Raw genomic sequence first — 16,169 nt, 5'->3', positions numbered from 1 at the left:
CACAGTATCAAAAGTTGTCGGGGTAGTATGACATCATATTGCACTTCTGCGAAATGAATATACACACGTAATAAGTACTAGTTAACCAATAATTAACATTTTAGTTTACCAATGATTAACTTCTTCTTCTTCTTGATTGGCGTAGACACCGCTTACGCGATTATAGCCGAGTTAACAACAGCGCGCCAGTCGTTTCTTTTTTTCGCTGGAGGATGGAGTCATGTGTCGAAGTTCACGCAAGTGAGGAAAGTTTTCTGATCGCCATTCACGTGGGAGTGGCCAGAAACGATTCTTTTACATATGACTCAAGCAGCTCACGACTTCCGGTCCTTGACCAATTATCCTCTGGGTAGCCTAAGAACATCCGTTTGAAGGTGAGCTAAAGTGAGAAGGCGAAACATTCCCTGCGTAGGGTTGTGCGCTGGGTTTGGGACCCGCCACGTAAAAAAACCACCCCAATGAAAATGCCAATGATTAACTAATAACTGTGAATTCGGCCCTTAATCGCTCATATTTATGTTGCTCACACAAATCGGTATACCTGTTCCCATGCTGTTTTCATTATCGCTTAACTTGTTGTTTCGTAGCGAATGTAATTGCCCGCGTTGCGTCCTTTAATGTATCAACGAATCATCGAAGCCACTTATGCTTTCGAATTTCTGCACATGTTTTACATCAATGCCATTGTTGAGAACATTATACAAAGCGTGGCCAGCATTTTCAGCATTCGTCTTAATTATACGTTGCGACGAGGCCAGCTTTTGATGTTGCTGCTGTTGATTTGGACTTAGTGACTGCTTTGACTCCATATATACCATATATTTTGGCATCAGTTTGTATTCAACACAAATACCATTACTACTCGATATCTCCGCGATTGTTTGTTGGTCAGCAGATTCTAGCACACTATGTGCAGATATAATGGTTTCGTCATCAACCTCATGCACGTTACGCTCAGCAATTGGTGAATAATCACTCCCTTGATTACATTTTACCGAGTTTTTCGACATCGATTGGCTATAATCAGTGTCCACATCTGAATTATGTGCCAGCTGAAATTCTTGATCGTATGATATTACAGCTTTTTCTACCAAATTTTGTATTTTCTCATTTGTGTTAAGAATACAGCACCCAACAGTGTCTCTTTCAATGTGCTCAGCTATCTCCGAGTTACAACTACTTATGAGTATATCACCTGAAACGTCATTTTCAAGGACAAATTCGGTTAGTACTTTGTTCACAATGCTCTGAACGACCGCATTACCATTGACGTTTTCATTCCCACTTCCTTCGAAGTCATTAGCGTTATGGATTTCGGCAGCACTGAAGTTGTTAGCATTTCCTTCATGTCTGTTATCATCACAACCTCTAACAGCAACTGCAAGGTGCTTTGCCAGATTACTGCAATCTGAATCGCCTCCCGATGGTAAAAGAAATTGATCGATACTACTACTATTTATTGAATGTTCGACTAAGTCCGTTGTCATGAATTGCGTTGCATTCCGAAAATCGGAATCCTCGATGATAGTACTTTGAACAATATTGATGCCATTTCTTTCTGAGTAGCTCTCTTCGGTGTCAATATGCCTTAAGAAATTTTCAGATTTAAAGCTCAATCGTTTCTTACCGTCACTACAATTATTGTCGAAACTATTTGGAGTTTCCCTAGGTTGACTGTTTTGCACATTATTGTTGCGTTCTCTATAAGCGTATTTCGGTTTAAAGCCAATTGCTTTATTTTCATCAGCTTGGCTCTTCGACTCCCAATTTGACAGGGACTCATTCAATGCATCATTACGTACTAAAGAATTACTTAAATTGGTCTCTAAAACAACGGTGGTGTTTTCCGATTCAATGCCGCACATATCTTCGACAACAATAGCTGCTGTAGTTCTATTCGTTATGCATGGTTTACTTTGGGTCCTAAGATTATTCAAATTCTTATTGATCAAAATAATTTCAGCGGAAGGTACTACTGATACCGCAGAGTTAAAGGACGGAACTGAAGTGGATATTCTACCCGTCCTTGCATGCATACGCTCATAACGTTTGTAACGCAAGTCGTGTGAATGTTGCAATGATGGCATATCGCTTATGTACGTGTTTTTGTTAAGTATTTGCTGATGGCTTCTGTTTTTAAATTTCTTCAGCTGCTGTTTTATTTTGTTTGGCTGTTTCTGCTGTATGGGCTGATTTTTTTTCCCTTGCTGTCGATGATGTCGTTGCGGTTCTTCTTTGATTATCTTCTCTGTATGGTGTCACAACATATCGTGATTAGCTGGATCATTATCGTGTTCACCTTCTAGGTCGAAATCATCATGGCCCAAGTCCAAGTCCATATCAGCATCATCATCTAAATCTAGTGAATGCGATTGATGATGTTGATGTGAATGCTGATATTGGTTGCGGTGATTATTATTGCTATTATTATTACTTAAACGATTATTTCCGTTGCCACTGATATTATAACGATGCATGCCTAAACTTATTGAATCATCATCGCGCCATTTATCCATAGAACGACGACGTGCATTCATAAAGAAATTCCCTACCGTGGTCGGTTCTAATCCCAATTGACGAGCAATTGTAACTTGCATCTCTTTCGAAGGCCTCTTTGTTTCCTGGAATAAATTCACAATAACATAAACACACAAAAATCCAAATGTAAAAAGTGTAAACTCACTTTAAATATTGCTTGAAGTGTTCGTCTCTGCAGATCAGTAAATACAAGTCTCGGCTTCTTTGGTTGGGGCATATGATCTATATGAGGCTCTTCTTTACGACGGCACACTCCATTTCCGCTAACATTACCTGTAATGTTAAAGGCAAAGTTAATAAACAAACTAAGAAATACGATGGCTCATTTGTATTTACCACAATTGGATATATTTGAAACGATAACATTGTTTGTACCAACACTAGTTGAATTGCTCACTTGGCCGCTATTATTGCTGGTGCTGCTGCGTTGGGGTATCTGTGCTGCTGCCATCCGTAGGGCTGACATTCGTTGAAACTCTGGTTCTTGTAACCATTTGAACATACGTCGGAAAGTCTCGCGGCCGGACTTGAGTTTTGACCAAGGCTTAGGGTTACGCAGGAGATCGGAGAGTGTACCTTGCGAACGACAAAGCACGCGCTGTGCAAATATTGCCTGCGGAATACTATATCGTTTCAATTCTGCAGATATGCGCTGGGCCAGCTCTTTAGTATTGATTTCCTCCATATCGGCACTGCTGGCGAGAGCACCACTTCCTCCACTTTCAATGCCAGCACTGCCGCTTGCTCCCCCACTGCTACTACACGTACTGCCACCGCCACCTGTTGTATTGCAACCACTAGATCCACTCGAACTGTTACTGCCATTATTACTAGTTGTTAAATGTTGGATATTAACTTGTAAGTGCTGTTGTTGTTGATCACTTTGAGAATGCTGTTGAGAAAGTTGGCGCTGCGGCTGTCCCATATTGCACAAAGTATTGTTGTTGCTAAGCAAATTTTGTCCACCCATTACACTGGAGAGACGTAAGCTATTGCTGCTAACATTTAAGTTGCAGTCGCTGGTTACAGGATGTGACTGTTTGCCAATGTGGTGCTGTTGTGATGTTACAGTGACTAAATGTTGCTGTTGTGAATGCGCATGACCCATGGGTTGATGGATGGTTAAAAGAGTTGTAGCTGTTCCCATCATATCGTTTGGCGGAGGCGATGGTGTAAGCGATACTGCAACAGCATCTTGTACAGTAATGTCAGGAATATCTCCACCGCCTAGCGAAGCAGCGGATAAAGTTGCCATTGCTCCATTTATGGGCGGCAATGTTACGACAGGTTGATTGATCATACTACAGCTTCCAGGAGAATTTAATGATACTGAACCAGCTGACACGGAATGTGGACTCAAAATAGGGCTGTGCTGTAATTGCAAATGGGAACTTCGTTCACCGGATGTGGAGGAGGACGATGGTGTTGAAGTCACCAAGAGATCCCGCTGATGTATCCTGTATGGTGATTCGTAACTCGTTACAACAAGATTTTCCTCAACCACCGTTCCATTTCCAATAGTTACAGGTTGGGAAAGACATATAACATGATTTTGTGAATCAGACTGGCTAACATGAAGAGATTTTGTCCCAGTAGTAAGATTGGTGTTACCGCAGACATTGTTAGCGATAATGCCATCGGTAGTTGTTTTACAGGTAGACGACAGCGTAGGAGAGTGTAATTCAGTAGAATGGCTATATACAGATTGTGGAGAGAGAGCACCACATGGGCTTGGCGATGCAGTATGTAATTCACACGCTACCACCATGCCCGATAAAGTATGCGATGGTGAGGCACCATAATTGTGTGGTGGTGACATTGACATACCTATTGATGGTAGCTTATCATAAGAAGAATATGGCGATTGTACTCCACTAAGGCTGCTTAAACAAAGACCACCCAGACTGCCCTGATGCGGCATTACTGCAAATGGCCCAACCCCACTCGATGAGGAATTGCTATTACTACCAGCACCACCTCCAACACAATTACCACCGACGCCATTTATATGGCCACCGTAAGCAAACTTATCCGACATTGTTGATATAGGTGGTAATGGTTGCAATGGTGTCAATGTCGCATATGAAGATGTTGGGCTAAAGCTGGGCGGAGAAATGCGCTCATTCACCGATGTCAAAGTTTGATAAGAAGTCGGTTGTAGAGAGTTTTCGTCTACAGCACCTAGCTCTGGACTAAGCATGTGAGAAGCCGAGTCGCGGGAATCTTCATGTTGTTGCACAATTACTGTCAAAGTTTCATGATGCGATGCTTGATGATCACTTGTCTGTGGTGCAGAAAGCGTATTTCTATAGTTGTTATTTGACACGCCAACCTGATGACAATGATGTGACTGCTGACGATCATGTAAACTCTCATGGGAATTCTGCGACATCGAATTGCTCCCATTTTTACTACCTCCAGCACTCACATAGTGATGGTGCAGCAATTGCTGTTGATGTAATTGAACATGTTGGTGGTGATGTTGATTTAATGTCACCTCCACTGCGTCCGTTGAAAGATCATCGATTCCACCCACACCGACGTCAACATGAATGTGAGATACATCTAAGGTTCTACGGTCGCTACCATGATTTTCATCTCTTTGCTTACCAATCTTCTTACTGCCTTCGTCATGCTCCTCTATTACAACCACTTTGTCCTCCTGTTTAATATCAATAATGCTTGTTACAGTGCCAGAGTTTGGCGAAGAACAAACTGACAATTCATCAAGAGTAACATCGGAGCCTACAAAGTTCACAGGGCTGCCATCATGTAAACGATCTTTTTGATTTTGCTGGCTGTGATGCTGACCTTGGAGATTTTGATGTCCATTTGCAATTTGTAACAGCTGCTGATGATGCGATGTCACAAGCTGATGATGCTGTTGGTGCTGATATAAAGGATGATGATGATTGTCTAAATGCTGCCTATTCAAGTGTTGTTCATGTTGACTTTGAGCAGAAACAGTTGTTGACGTTTGAAATGTCGAATGTACCGGACTATGTCTAAGGCCATCAATAATTGTGCGTACCATTACGACGGGGCCAGCACCTTCTACGTCTGTGATCGTTCCATCACTGGTTGTTACCACTGTATGTGCAACCACATTATGATCGTCTATGATGACATTATGGGCAGAGGGAGCTGAAGTCGTTGAAGATGACGGCGTGCGATGCCCATCTACTAGCGCTGAATTTTGCGACAATGATGCGTGATCGACGCTCACGCCAACATCGGACAACACACGCCGTGCAGACGTTGAAGATGCAGTGGGGGTTATCAGACCGCTCTCGTCGACTAGCTGACTGGTGAGTGACTGCTGATCGATAATATCGCTTATCGACGCCACGCTCATCTTGATAATCGAATTGCGTAAGTTTTTCATTTATGAATCTCATAAGCAACGTTTCAGTAATCTATTGTTTGGACACACAAACCGTATGATATCAGCTGCTATCAACATCCGATAAAACATTGCATAGTTTTAGGCATATCTGAAAAAAAAAATCAATTAAATTAAGGGGTACACCTAGTGTAACAGCCTAAAATAGGTGATTTTGGTATATAATACAAATCAGTGTATACATTTGTTAAAAATGCATAGCGGAGAGAAAAATTCAATTAAATTAAGGGGTACACCTAGTGTAATAGCCTAAAATAGGCGATTTTGTTATACAATACAAATCACTGTATACATTGTTTAAAAATTTTAAATCTTCATTAACAAAAAATTATTATAATTATTGTACTCAAAATTTGATTTTTTGCTAGTGCATTTGTTAAAACGCGTTTAAAGATAAACTGATTGATTTGAGTTAACTGAGCGGTTATACTTTTCTGGTTGAGAAAAATGCTTCTTTTCCATCATCATTGTGTCCTCACAGCAAAATTATCTGCCACTTGCAGGTCACTAAAGAATTCTCCTCTTGGGGGCGTCACCCACCGTGGAACCCCTTTCGCAATACATCGTGCTGGCATTAAATATTCGCAATACGTGTTCTATGTAATGTTTCATGTTCTTTCAGTTTAGTTTGTTTTGAAGCATGATAGCCGTGATGTTGTCGCAACTAGGGGCCAACCAAAGTGGGCAGTCTATTTCGGTATTACAGCTTTATCCTCGTTTATACCAGCCTATAACAAGACAGTACGGTTTTTCGACTTTTCTCATTTTATAAAAATATACATATCTTTGATATGATTTTGCCGGGATAACATCACAGTAACATAATTTCATGTCATCATGTATCCTTTTAGCCCATTCTTTTAAGTTTCTTATTAGCCGGGCCAAACGTCTACTGTCCCTCCTTCCAGTGATTGCCGTTGTTCCAAGGTATTGTCCTCAATTTCCTTCTTTGCGGTTGTAACACTTGATTGTTGTTTCTCACCCACATTTTCTTTCGTTCAAATGCTAGTAATTCGATGGGCGTGCTTCCGCTTATTTCAGACACAGCTACGACCGAGAACATCATGCAGTCGGTACTACCCTTAGAGCAGCTTATTCCTCAATAAGGTGCTCATTACTATTCTTTGTGGGCAGAGAGAGCTGGAGCTGAAGCTCTGCAAAAGTGCATTCAGTGTTATCCACATTAAACGCTTCCGTTTTTCCTGTTTCGGTCCTCCGACATTGGCCATCAATTTGCTAGGTCGGAAAATTATTTTAGATACGGTGTTAAATTTGTGCCAAGTAATCAAGCCCGGAGTCTAATTTTTCACACAGGTTGTTTTTGTCCTGTTATTATTTTCATAACTATTATAGTCGGAATATCCTCCTTTGTTAGCAATATCAGTTAGGTTTTTAGTGGCAAATTTAAAACCTCGCACGGCATTGTGTAAGTCGATCAAATCAAGGCTTAATATGCTGGAACTAAGGATCCAGACGTCTGAGCCAAGAGTTGATCTCAACGTAGCATCTAACGAGACCTTTAAGCTTCGTGGTACCCATCTTTAAGCAAAGATATGTAAGTATTTCAAAGTTTTCTTCTAATGCTTCGGCCAAGTTTTCCCATCAAACGCGGTTGAAGGCGTTCTGTTCGTCAATGGCAATGTAAAAAACTCCACACTCCTTACGACATTCTCAATTGTCCCTACCGTGTTGACTTATCCGACATTAAAACGTACTGTTTAGGTGAAAAGCCGCCTGCCCTCGTGATTGCTTAATCTACCCTTGGTTTCAACAATATTTCGAGCAGCTTAGTTGTGCAAGAGACGCCAGTATGCTGAAAGGATTTCTGGATCTCTTTTTCCTTTACTAATTAACGACAGCTGTTGTATTTTCCAAACTTCTGTGCCGGCTTCGATGATTTCTGTACTACACTTGAGTAAGCTGTGACTCAAACATTTTTGGTTCACTGATAATTGTGTGGTTTTGATTGGTACAAATTTTTCAAAGAGGGTAGAAACGCGATGATGTCAATAAAATAAAGAAATTGCTACTTGAAAATCGACGGATAACAATCAGAGATCTACAGACATCGTTTGAGTATCGGAAGAATCACTAAAAACAATTTGAAAAGATTATTTGTGCCTAAGGAAAGTGACAGCATGATTGCTTCAAAAATCACTTTTTTCGAAAATCAGCTCTGTGAAACAATTTTTTTCGACTACCATGATCTCGTGACACGCATTACTAGCGATAAGATCTACATTTACGACCCGGAAACAAGCGGTAAATCGGCCGAATATTCTGGAAAAGGTGTACCGAAGTATCAGAAGAACGTCTGGAAAGCAAGATAAAAGTAAAAGTCCGACTGTCCAAACTGTCGGAATACTAGTGTAGTGTATTATACGTCGTTTGCACGAATCTATTCGTAAAAAGAGTCTGAAATTATGGGCCAACAGTTCTTGGTTTTCGCATACGATAATATTGAGGTTTTCGACTAATTTTCAATCAGTATCGTTCCGCAATCACCGTATATCGCCTCGGTGTGACTTCTATTCCGCAAAGTCAAACCACCACTCCGGGGAAACCGTTTCGAGTCAATTGAAGACATTAAACGCGAATCGCTACGCGCATTGAAGGCTATTCCGGAAATTGACTTTAAAAGCTGTTTCGAGGATTGGATAAAACGTTGATTGGGTTCCCCCTCAAATAGATTTTGACGAATAAATGAAAGATTTTAAAATTATGAACAAAGTCTTACTATTTTTACCCATAGTGGCATTTTCATTTTAGTTGTCAAACTATTATAGATGACATTGTACGTACCCCTGTCAGAAAGGTATCGGGAATTTATAAATAAAATGAAACTTTTTCAATCATCATTAAAATTTATTTATCGGCTCAACATCCATTTGAAGCGATACACATGGTCCAACGCTTCTCCAATCGTCAAAACATTTTTATAAGCACTTTCCGGGATGGCCTTCAGCTCTCGTGTCGTATTTGTTTTGATGTCTTCAAGTGAGTCAAAGCGTGCTACGCGCAGTGGATATTTCAAAGTGGAGAAAGGTAAAACTCACAGGGGCCATATCAGGTGAATGCGGTGCTTGCTCAATGATCTTTGTTGAGTGTTTGGCCAAAATTTAACACAAATACGTTTATGTAAATTTTAAAATTCGACAAACACTACTGAGGTCAACTGACATAAACAGCTGCTGTAAACACACTGGTTGACAGATCGACTTGGCACCATAATTAAGGACAGTTTTATCAAAATATGAAAAATACATTTACCTTTCTTCCATATAAGGGAAATGAAGAATTCCTGATACTTTTTTGACAGGGTGTATATATTAATTAAGTTGAAATATATAATTATAAAGTAATTAAAAGTTAAAAAATGTTAAAGTGATTTTTCGGATAATGAAAACATTTGCTTTAGATCACTTTAGATCGCTTTGCAGGCTCATTTTTGACATTTTTATTCAATTTTCATTCATGTTTTTTCATTATATCATTAAACCCATTTGCGCTCTCTCTACTATTGAAACGACACTACTTCAACCTTTAATGGTTACAATTATCACTCATAAGTGCCGTTTTACTAAATAAAGTACACCTTCAAAAATTAATTTGAATGGATTGTTAGTCAATAAGTTTTGTTGTTTGATAAGAGAGGGCGTTGCTACTAGACCAAATTTTTTTTTTTTTGTGTGTTGTTGGTACAATCTTCATATGAATGTATGTAAAGTGTTATTTCAATTTGTAAATTAATTCCTTTTTTACAAGCCATTTAGTGTCAACGTGTCACAATATTTTTACAATGGAAAAAAATTAATATCGTGCTTTGATAAAATTGTTATTTTTAGAAGGTGTAGCACCAAAAGAAACTCACGAACGAATGTTAAAAGTGTATAATGATTATTCACCTACAATTAGAACAGTACAAAAATGTGTTGCTGAACTTAAACGTGGTCGTACAAGCCTTGAAGAGAATCCACGTGAAGGACGGCCAAAACGCGCATCAACACCAGAAATCATAGCCAAAATACAGAATATGGTTTCGGAAGATCGTCGATTGACTGAAAGAGATTTAGTAGAAGTCCTACACATCTCATTCGATAGTTAGAATCATATTTTTTAAAATGCAGTGTGCACAATGTGCTGCATTCGCTAACAATGGAACAAAAACACATTCGAATGCGACTTTCTCAGCAACATTTGGAGCGTTTCAAAAGAGATATAGTAGATTTTATTATGCGTCGATTCATCACTATGGATGAGACTTGGGTCTATCACCATGATCCTGAATCAAAATAAAAAGCTAAAGAGTGGTCTGAACCTGGTTGTTTGGCTTCAAACCGAATTCGTGTCCGGAAATAGGCCAAGAAAGTAATGGTATCAGGTTTTTGAGACCTCAGAAAAATGTTGGTGGATTACTTGCAAACTGGTAAAACAATTAATTCTGAATATTATCGGAAACTTATGGATGGTTGAAGGAAAAAAACATGAAAAATACTCGGTTTGCAGGAGAAAAAAATACTTTTTCATCAGGAATATGCACAAGAGCATTTTGACAATGCATAAAATCCATGAATTAAAGTTCGAATTGTTGTATCATCCACCGTATTCACTAACTTTTTCCCCAACCGACTTCCACTTGCTTCCAGAATTCAAAAATGTTATGCGTGGTAAGCGTTTTTTATCAAATGAAAAGGTCAAACGGCTGTTGAAACGAATTTTGCAGACCTTCTGGATTCTCACTTGGGCCTAAGTGAAAGCACGTTGGGATCCAGAGATAGAAGAATCGTTGGAGCAAGGATATTCATCTCCCTGAACTGAGTAATAAAGTGTATTTGTGTATTAAACGAAAAAACTTATTGAACATTTTATTTTACAATGTACACTCAAATAAACCGTTCTTATTACGATTACAATTACGATTACAGTAAACTATTAAATTTTGTTTTAAATTCTCAAATTCAAAAGATTTTCGTTTTTGGCATATGCGGGGAAACATCGTTCAGTATCCATAGATGACACGGGGTAGTATGAAAATAAAGTCAGCTCCATTGGAGAAAATTTTTTCTCGTATGAACCAAGCCACAGGTTGTACCTTGTTGCAAAATATCATCTAATTCTTTAAGCGGCTTATATCTGATATATTACCGGCCGAGCTATTCAAACACGGCGGTGAAGAACTGATAAAGAGCAGCTTCTTTTTAAAATATGGTCGGACGAAAACAGGCCCAACATCAACAAACTGATTGGACCTTATAAGTGTAGTTTTAGACCTGGAAAATTAATCACCGACCAGATATTCAGCATGTGCCAAATCTTGGAAAAGACCCGTGAAAAGAGAATCGCAATACACCACCTCTTCGTCGAGTTCAAAGCTACTCTTGATAGCACGGAAAGGACCTGCCTTTATGCCGCAATGTCTGAATTTGATATCCCCGCAAAACTAATTCGGCTGTGTAATTCGACATTGAGCAACACCAAAAGCTCCGTCATGATCGGGTAGGACCTCTCCGAGCCGTTCGACACCAAACAAGGTATCAAACAAGGCGACACCTTAACTTGCGACTTCCTCAATCTGCTCTGCAGAAAATAATTAGAGATGCAGAGCTTTTTCGAGCAGGTAGAATATTCTATAAGAGTGTACAGCTCCTGGCGTATGCTAACGATATTAACTTCATTGGCCTCTACATCCGCGCCGTTAGTTCTGCTTTCTCCAGACTGGATAAGGAAGCAAAGCATATGGGTCTGATGGTGAACGATGGCAAGACGGAATATCTCCTGTCATCAAACAAACAGTCATCGTAGTCGCGTCACTGTTCACAGTCATAACTTCGAAGTCGTAGATAATTTCGTCTATCTTGGAACCAGCGTAAACATCACCAATAATGTCAGCCTAGAAATCCAACTCAGGATAACTCTTGTCAATAGGTACTACTTCGGACTGAGTAGGCAATTGAGAAGTAAAGTCCTCTCCAGACGAACAAAAACAGAACTCTATGAGGCACTCTTTTTCGCGTCCTGCTATATGGTGCAGAGGCATGGGCGATGACAACATCTGATGAGTCGTCGTAACGAGATTTAGGGAGACAGGTTCTACGAAAGATTTATTGCCCTTTGCGCGTTGGCCACGGTGAATATCGAATTCTATGGAACACTTCAGCTCTGAAAGTATTCGACGCAATACCCACCGGGGGAAGCAGAGGAAGAGGAACCTCCAGTCCGTTGGAAAGACCAGCTGCAGAAGGACCTGGCTTCGCTTGTAATCTCCAAATGCCGCCACGTTGCGAAAAGAGGAAACGACTGGCGCGCTGTTGTTAACTCGACTATAATCGCGTAAGCGGTGTCTACGCCAATAAAGAAGAAGAATGTGTGGTGATTTGTTATATATCTTAGCTTAGCAGTGAACGGGTCTTTCCAAGATTTGGCGCATGGTGAATATATGGTCGGTTGTTGATTTTCCGGGTCTAACGCCACACTGATTAGGTGCAATTAGTTTGTTGACGTGGAGATTTATCTTTCACACAATACGCTAGATAGAACCTTATATGCGATGTTTAAGACACTTATCCCACAGTAGTTGGCGCAGATTGTGGGGTCTCCTTTTTCCTGGATTGAGAGCATACTGAAACTCTACAAAGAAGCTAATGCATGCTCCTTATCAGTTCTCCGCCGCCGTGTTTGAATAGCTCGGCCGGCAATCCATCCGTTACCGCCGTTTTTTTTTTTCAGGCGGGTAATTGCTATTAGAACTCTTCATGGTCGGGCAATGGAACGTCTGGTCGATCGTAACGTTGTGAGGTAGGCAACTTGTTTTCTCTCCGCTGCGACACGGCACTCCTCGTCGTACCAGCTGTTCTTTTGCACTTTCCGAAAACCAATGGTTTCGGTTGCGGCTGTACGTAAGGAGTTTGAAATGCCGTCCCATAGTTCCCTTATACCGAGTGGTTGACGAGCACTCTCATAAAGCAGGAGTGCAAGCCGAATAGAAAGTCGTTCGGCTGTCTGTTGTGGTTGCAGCTTCTCGACGTCGAATCTTCCGTGTGTTTGATGGCATGCGTTTTTTGCTGCACAGAGGCGGATGCGAATCTTGGCTGCAACAAGATTGTGGTCCGAGTCGATGTTAGGACCTCGGAGCGCACGCACATCAAAAACACTGGAGACGTGTCCTCCGTCTATTACAACATGATCGAACTGGTTGGTGGTTATTCGATCCGGAGCCAGCCAGGTAGCTTGATGAATCTCCTTATGCTAGAATCTAATACTACAGATAACCATATTTCGGGCCCCAGCGTAGTCGATCAGCCTCAACCCAGTCGGGGATGTTTCGTCATGGAGGCTAAAGTTAACGACCGTAGTGTCAAAGATACCTTTCGCAGAAAGGTGTACTACGTGAAAGTACTTCAGTCACCCCGGATATTCGCTCGACCACTGTTCTTTTTTTAAAGTACTTCAGTCATCCTGACTTGATATTATATAAATTTTATAATACTATATTATCATAGAATTTTAATTATATGTGTTTATTAAATATAAATCACATATTATACATATACATACTATATGAAAAATGTATAATATGTGGAAAAAGTTGTCACAACTCAATTATAATTTAAAAATTGTTAGAAAGTATTTTTTTTATAATTAATGTAGAAAAAAGAATCACGCAAAAAAACAAACAAAGAGAAATCGTTAAGAATCCTACATATTCGGTGTTTAAGATGTGGCAGCGGTCGTTTTCCTCATAATAGTAAACAATCTAATCTATTTTTATTTATGGAATCGGGTTCGCCTTCTTCTTTAGTTATGCTTTCACTGCCTTACAGAAGGCTGGAGAATCATCCCTCCATCATTTTAGTATGCATCGGGTACCAGATCAGCTCTGAAGTTGTACAAGAGTATTCTTCTGTTAGTCGCAGCATTTTTTTTTAGAATTTTCGAGCATTACCCCTATCGGCCAGCTTATCAAGCTCTTCATACTCACGAATTTCGGCCTCTCTCTTTTTCTGACTGAAAATGCGTCTCTCATCCTCCTTAAACGCTCGGTATCTATCTCATTACGCAAGTGTTGTGGTCCATCGTAACGTTGCGAAGTAGGTAGTCCGTTTTCTTTCCGTTGCATAACGGTACTCCTCATCGTACCGGATGTTAAGACCACTGAGCATAGGCACGTATAGAACATTCAACATTCTATCAGAACATGATCGATCTGGTTGGTGGCTTTTCGATCCGGGGACTGCCAGGTAGCTTGAAGCATTTTGTTATGCTGGAAACGAGTACTGCAGATAACCCGGCGAAGTCGATCTTCCTCAACTCATTGAGGAATGTTTCCTCGTGGAGGCTGAATTTGCTGACTATTGTGCGATATATTCATTCCTTGCCCACCCTAGCGTTAAAGTCGCCAAGCACGATTTTGACATCGTGGCGTGGGCTGCTCTCATAAGTGCGTTACAAGCACTCATAGAAGGCATCTTTTGTCGTATTTCTCCTCCATTGGGACGTGGGCGCAAATCAGCGAAATATTATGGAACTTCCCTTTGATGCGGATTGTGACTAGACGTTCGTCAACTTGGGTGAGTGACAGAACTCGTCGACGGAGTCTCTTTCCCACCACATAATATAAGCGAAGTGGACAAAATTTCTGGCATGGTCTAAAGGCTTATGGAATTTTCAGGATGACTAGGAGCGTTGGCAGGATTTTTAAGGCATATGATGAAGTGAAGTACACCCCTATGTACTTTTTCATATTACATACAATTACAAATACATAGATGACCATCACAACGGATACTTTTCCCAAGTGCTATGATAACTGGAAAATTCGTTGGTATAAGTGTATTTCAGCGGGAGGGGATTACTTAGATGGAGATGAAATGGACAAAAATCACCTTTCAATTGCTGAATTCTTTTAGTCCAATTACTCTTCAAGCTCTCTTAAACATTTTCGGAATAAGCATAAGTTCTATGCGATTTCTGTAATTAATGCACCCGCCATTTCTAAAGTAGACATCTTATATGAGTTAAATATGTTAAAATAATTTAATTATGGCCCAGATTTAATTTCCCATTGCTTACTTAAAAAATGTGCCAAACATATAAAATTACGTTTGTAAAATGAAACGCCTTTTTCGGTGTGCGAAGTATAACATAACTCTTCCTTATTTTTCTTCCTTCTTCCATATATCAAAAAGACTTATTCCAGTAAATTCTCGATAACTATAACGGTAGTTTAAAATATGTAAAATAAGATTAAGAGAGTGAGCGAGAGTGAGAGTGAGTAGCTAAGTAAACATATAAGTAACGGGATTTTCAATAGGAACGCTACAAAAGTTAACCGGTAAGGCAAACGGCGTCATATTTTTTATTGCTCTTTTGACATTTCTCTTCACTAAAGTTTCCCATTTTCTCATGGAAAGATATACAATCCAATAACGAGTAAAAATTATTAAAATTTGCTACCGGATTTCGGAGTCAGTGGTCTCAACTTTAGGAGCGCTACGTCTAATTTATGAACGTCATAATCGATCAACAAGTCGCTCACTTGTGGAAAAATTTGAATCCACACCCACAGTACAAAATGTTAGCGTGCCAGTGAGACAAATGTTTGCCCTTAGTCTTGTGAATGTTGCAGCCACTAGCGTATCAGGAAGACCCCAATAGTTTATCACAATATGAGTTATTGGTCAGGCAGCAATGCGCACGTACGCATTATTGCATCCCGAAATAATTACGGTTTGGTAGAACTTATGGGTCGGCAGTGTCATTGCGCTGTACTTCTTCCTTTAATGATCGAGACCAGCACGTTACTGTGAACGGCAATAGAAGTTCAGGCAAGTGAGGAAAGTTCTCTGATCGCCATTCACTTGGGAGTGGCCAGAAACGATTCTTTTACATGTGACTCAAGCAGCTCACGACTTCCGGTCTTTTACCAAGTATCCTATTTGCGAGCTCAAGTGAGAAGGCGAAACATTCCCTGCATAGGGTTGTGCGCTTGGTTTGGAACCTGCCACGTAAAAAAAACCAACCCAATGAAAACGCAACAACAGCCTCGGATGAGAGACCCCACTTTTGATGACGATCATGGCAAACGACAAAAGGACTACGAATTGAGGGAATGCACCCTACAATATACATCAATCTACCTGGCTGTCTCCGGATCGAAAAACCACCAACCAGATCGATCATGTTGTGATAGACGGAAGACACGTCTCCAGTGTTTTAGATGTGTGTGCAC

The 16,169-nt window shown here is 40.3% G+C and overlaps 2 protein-coding genes across 4 annotated transcripts in view; both read right to left on the bottom strand.

The window, feature by feature from the left end:
- Window positions 1-400: 400 nt before the first annotated feature.
- On the bottom strand, window positions 401-2,103 carry LOC108973526. The gene is made up of 2 exons (XM_018940860.1): window positions 1,265-2,103; window positions 401-1,195 (listed from the first exon to the last, which is right to left on the bottom strand). The coding sequence occupies exons 1-2, from the start codon at window positions 2,085-2,087 to the stop codon at window positions 615-617; spliced, it is 1,404 nt and encodes a 467-aa protein (XP_018796405.1). The 5' UTR covers window positions 2,088-2,103; the 3' UTR covers window positions 401-614.
- A 130-nt stretch (window positions 2,104-2,233) lies between these two features.
- LOC108973525 (homeobox protein onecut) overlaps window positions 2,234-16,169 on the bottom strand; it is a 36,092-nt gene continuing 22,156 nt past the window's right edge. For all 3 annotated transcript variants that reach the window (XM_018940856.1, XM_018940858.1, XM_018940857.1), the window contains exons 2-4: window positions 2,875-6,032; window positions 2,684-2,811; window positions 2,234-2,621 (exon numbers count right to left, since the gene is read on the bottom strand). In XM_018940856.1, coding sequence (XP_018796401.1) covers window positions 2,259-2,621; window positions 2,684-2,811; window positions 2,875-5,923 — 3,540 coding nt within the window. In that variant the 5' untranslated portion in view covers window positions 5,924-6,032 and the 3' untranslated portion in view covers window positions 2,234-2,258. The remainder of the gene's footprint in view (window positions 2,622-2,683; window positions 2,812-2,874; window positions 6,033-16,169) is intronic.

Source organism: Bactrocera latifrons, unplaced genomic scaffold, assembly GCF_001853355.1.
Source record: "Bactrocera latifrons isolate USDA-ARS-PBARC rearing strain unplaced genomic scaffold, ASM185335v1 scaffold_485, whole genome shotgun sequence".
Classification (NCBI taxonomy): domain Eukaryota; kingdom Metazoa; phylum Arthropoda; class Insecta; order Diptera; family Tephritidae; genus Bactrocera; species Bactrocera latifrons.
This window is presented reverse-complemented; position numbering and strand designations above follow the sequence as displayed.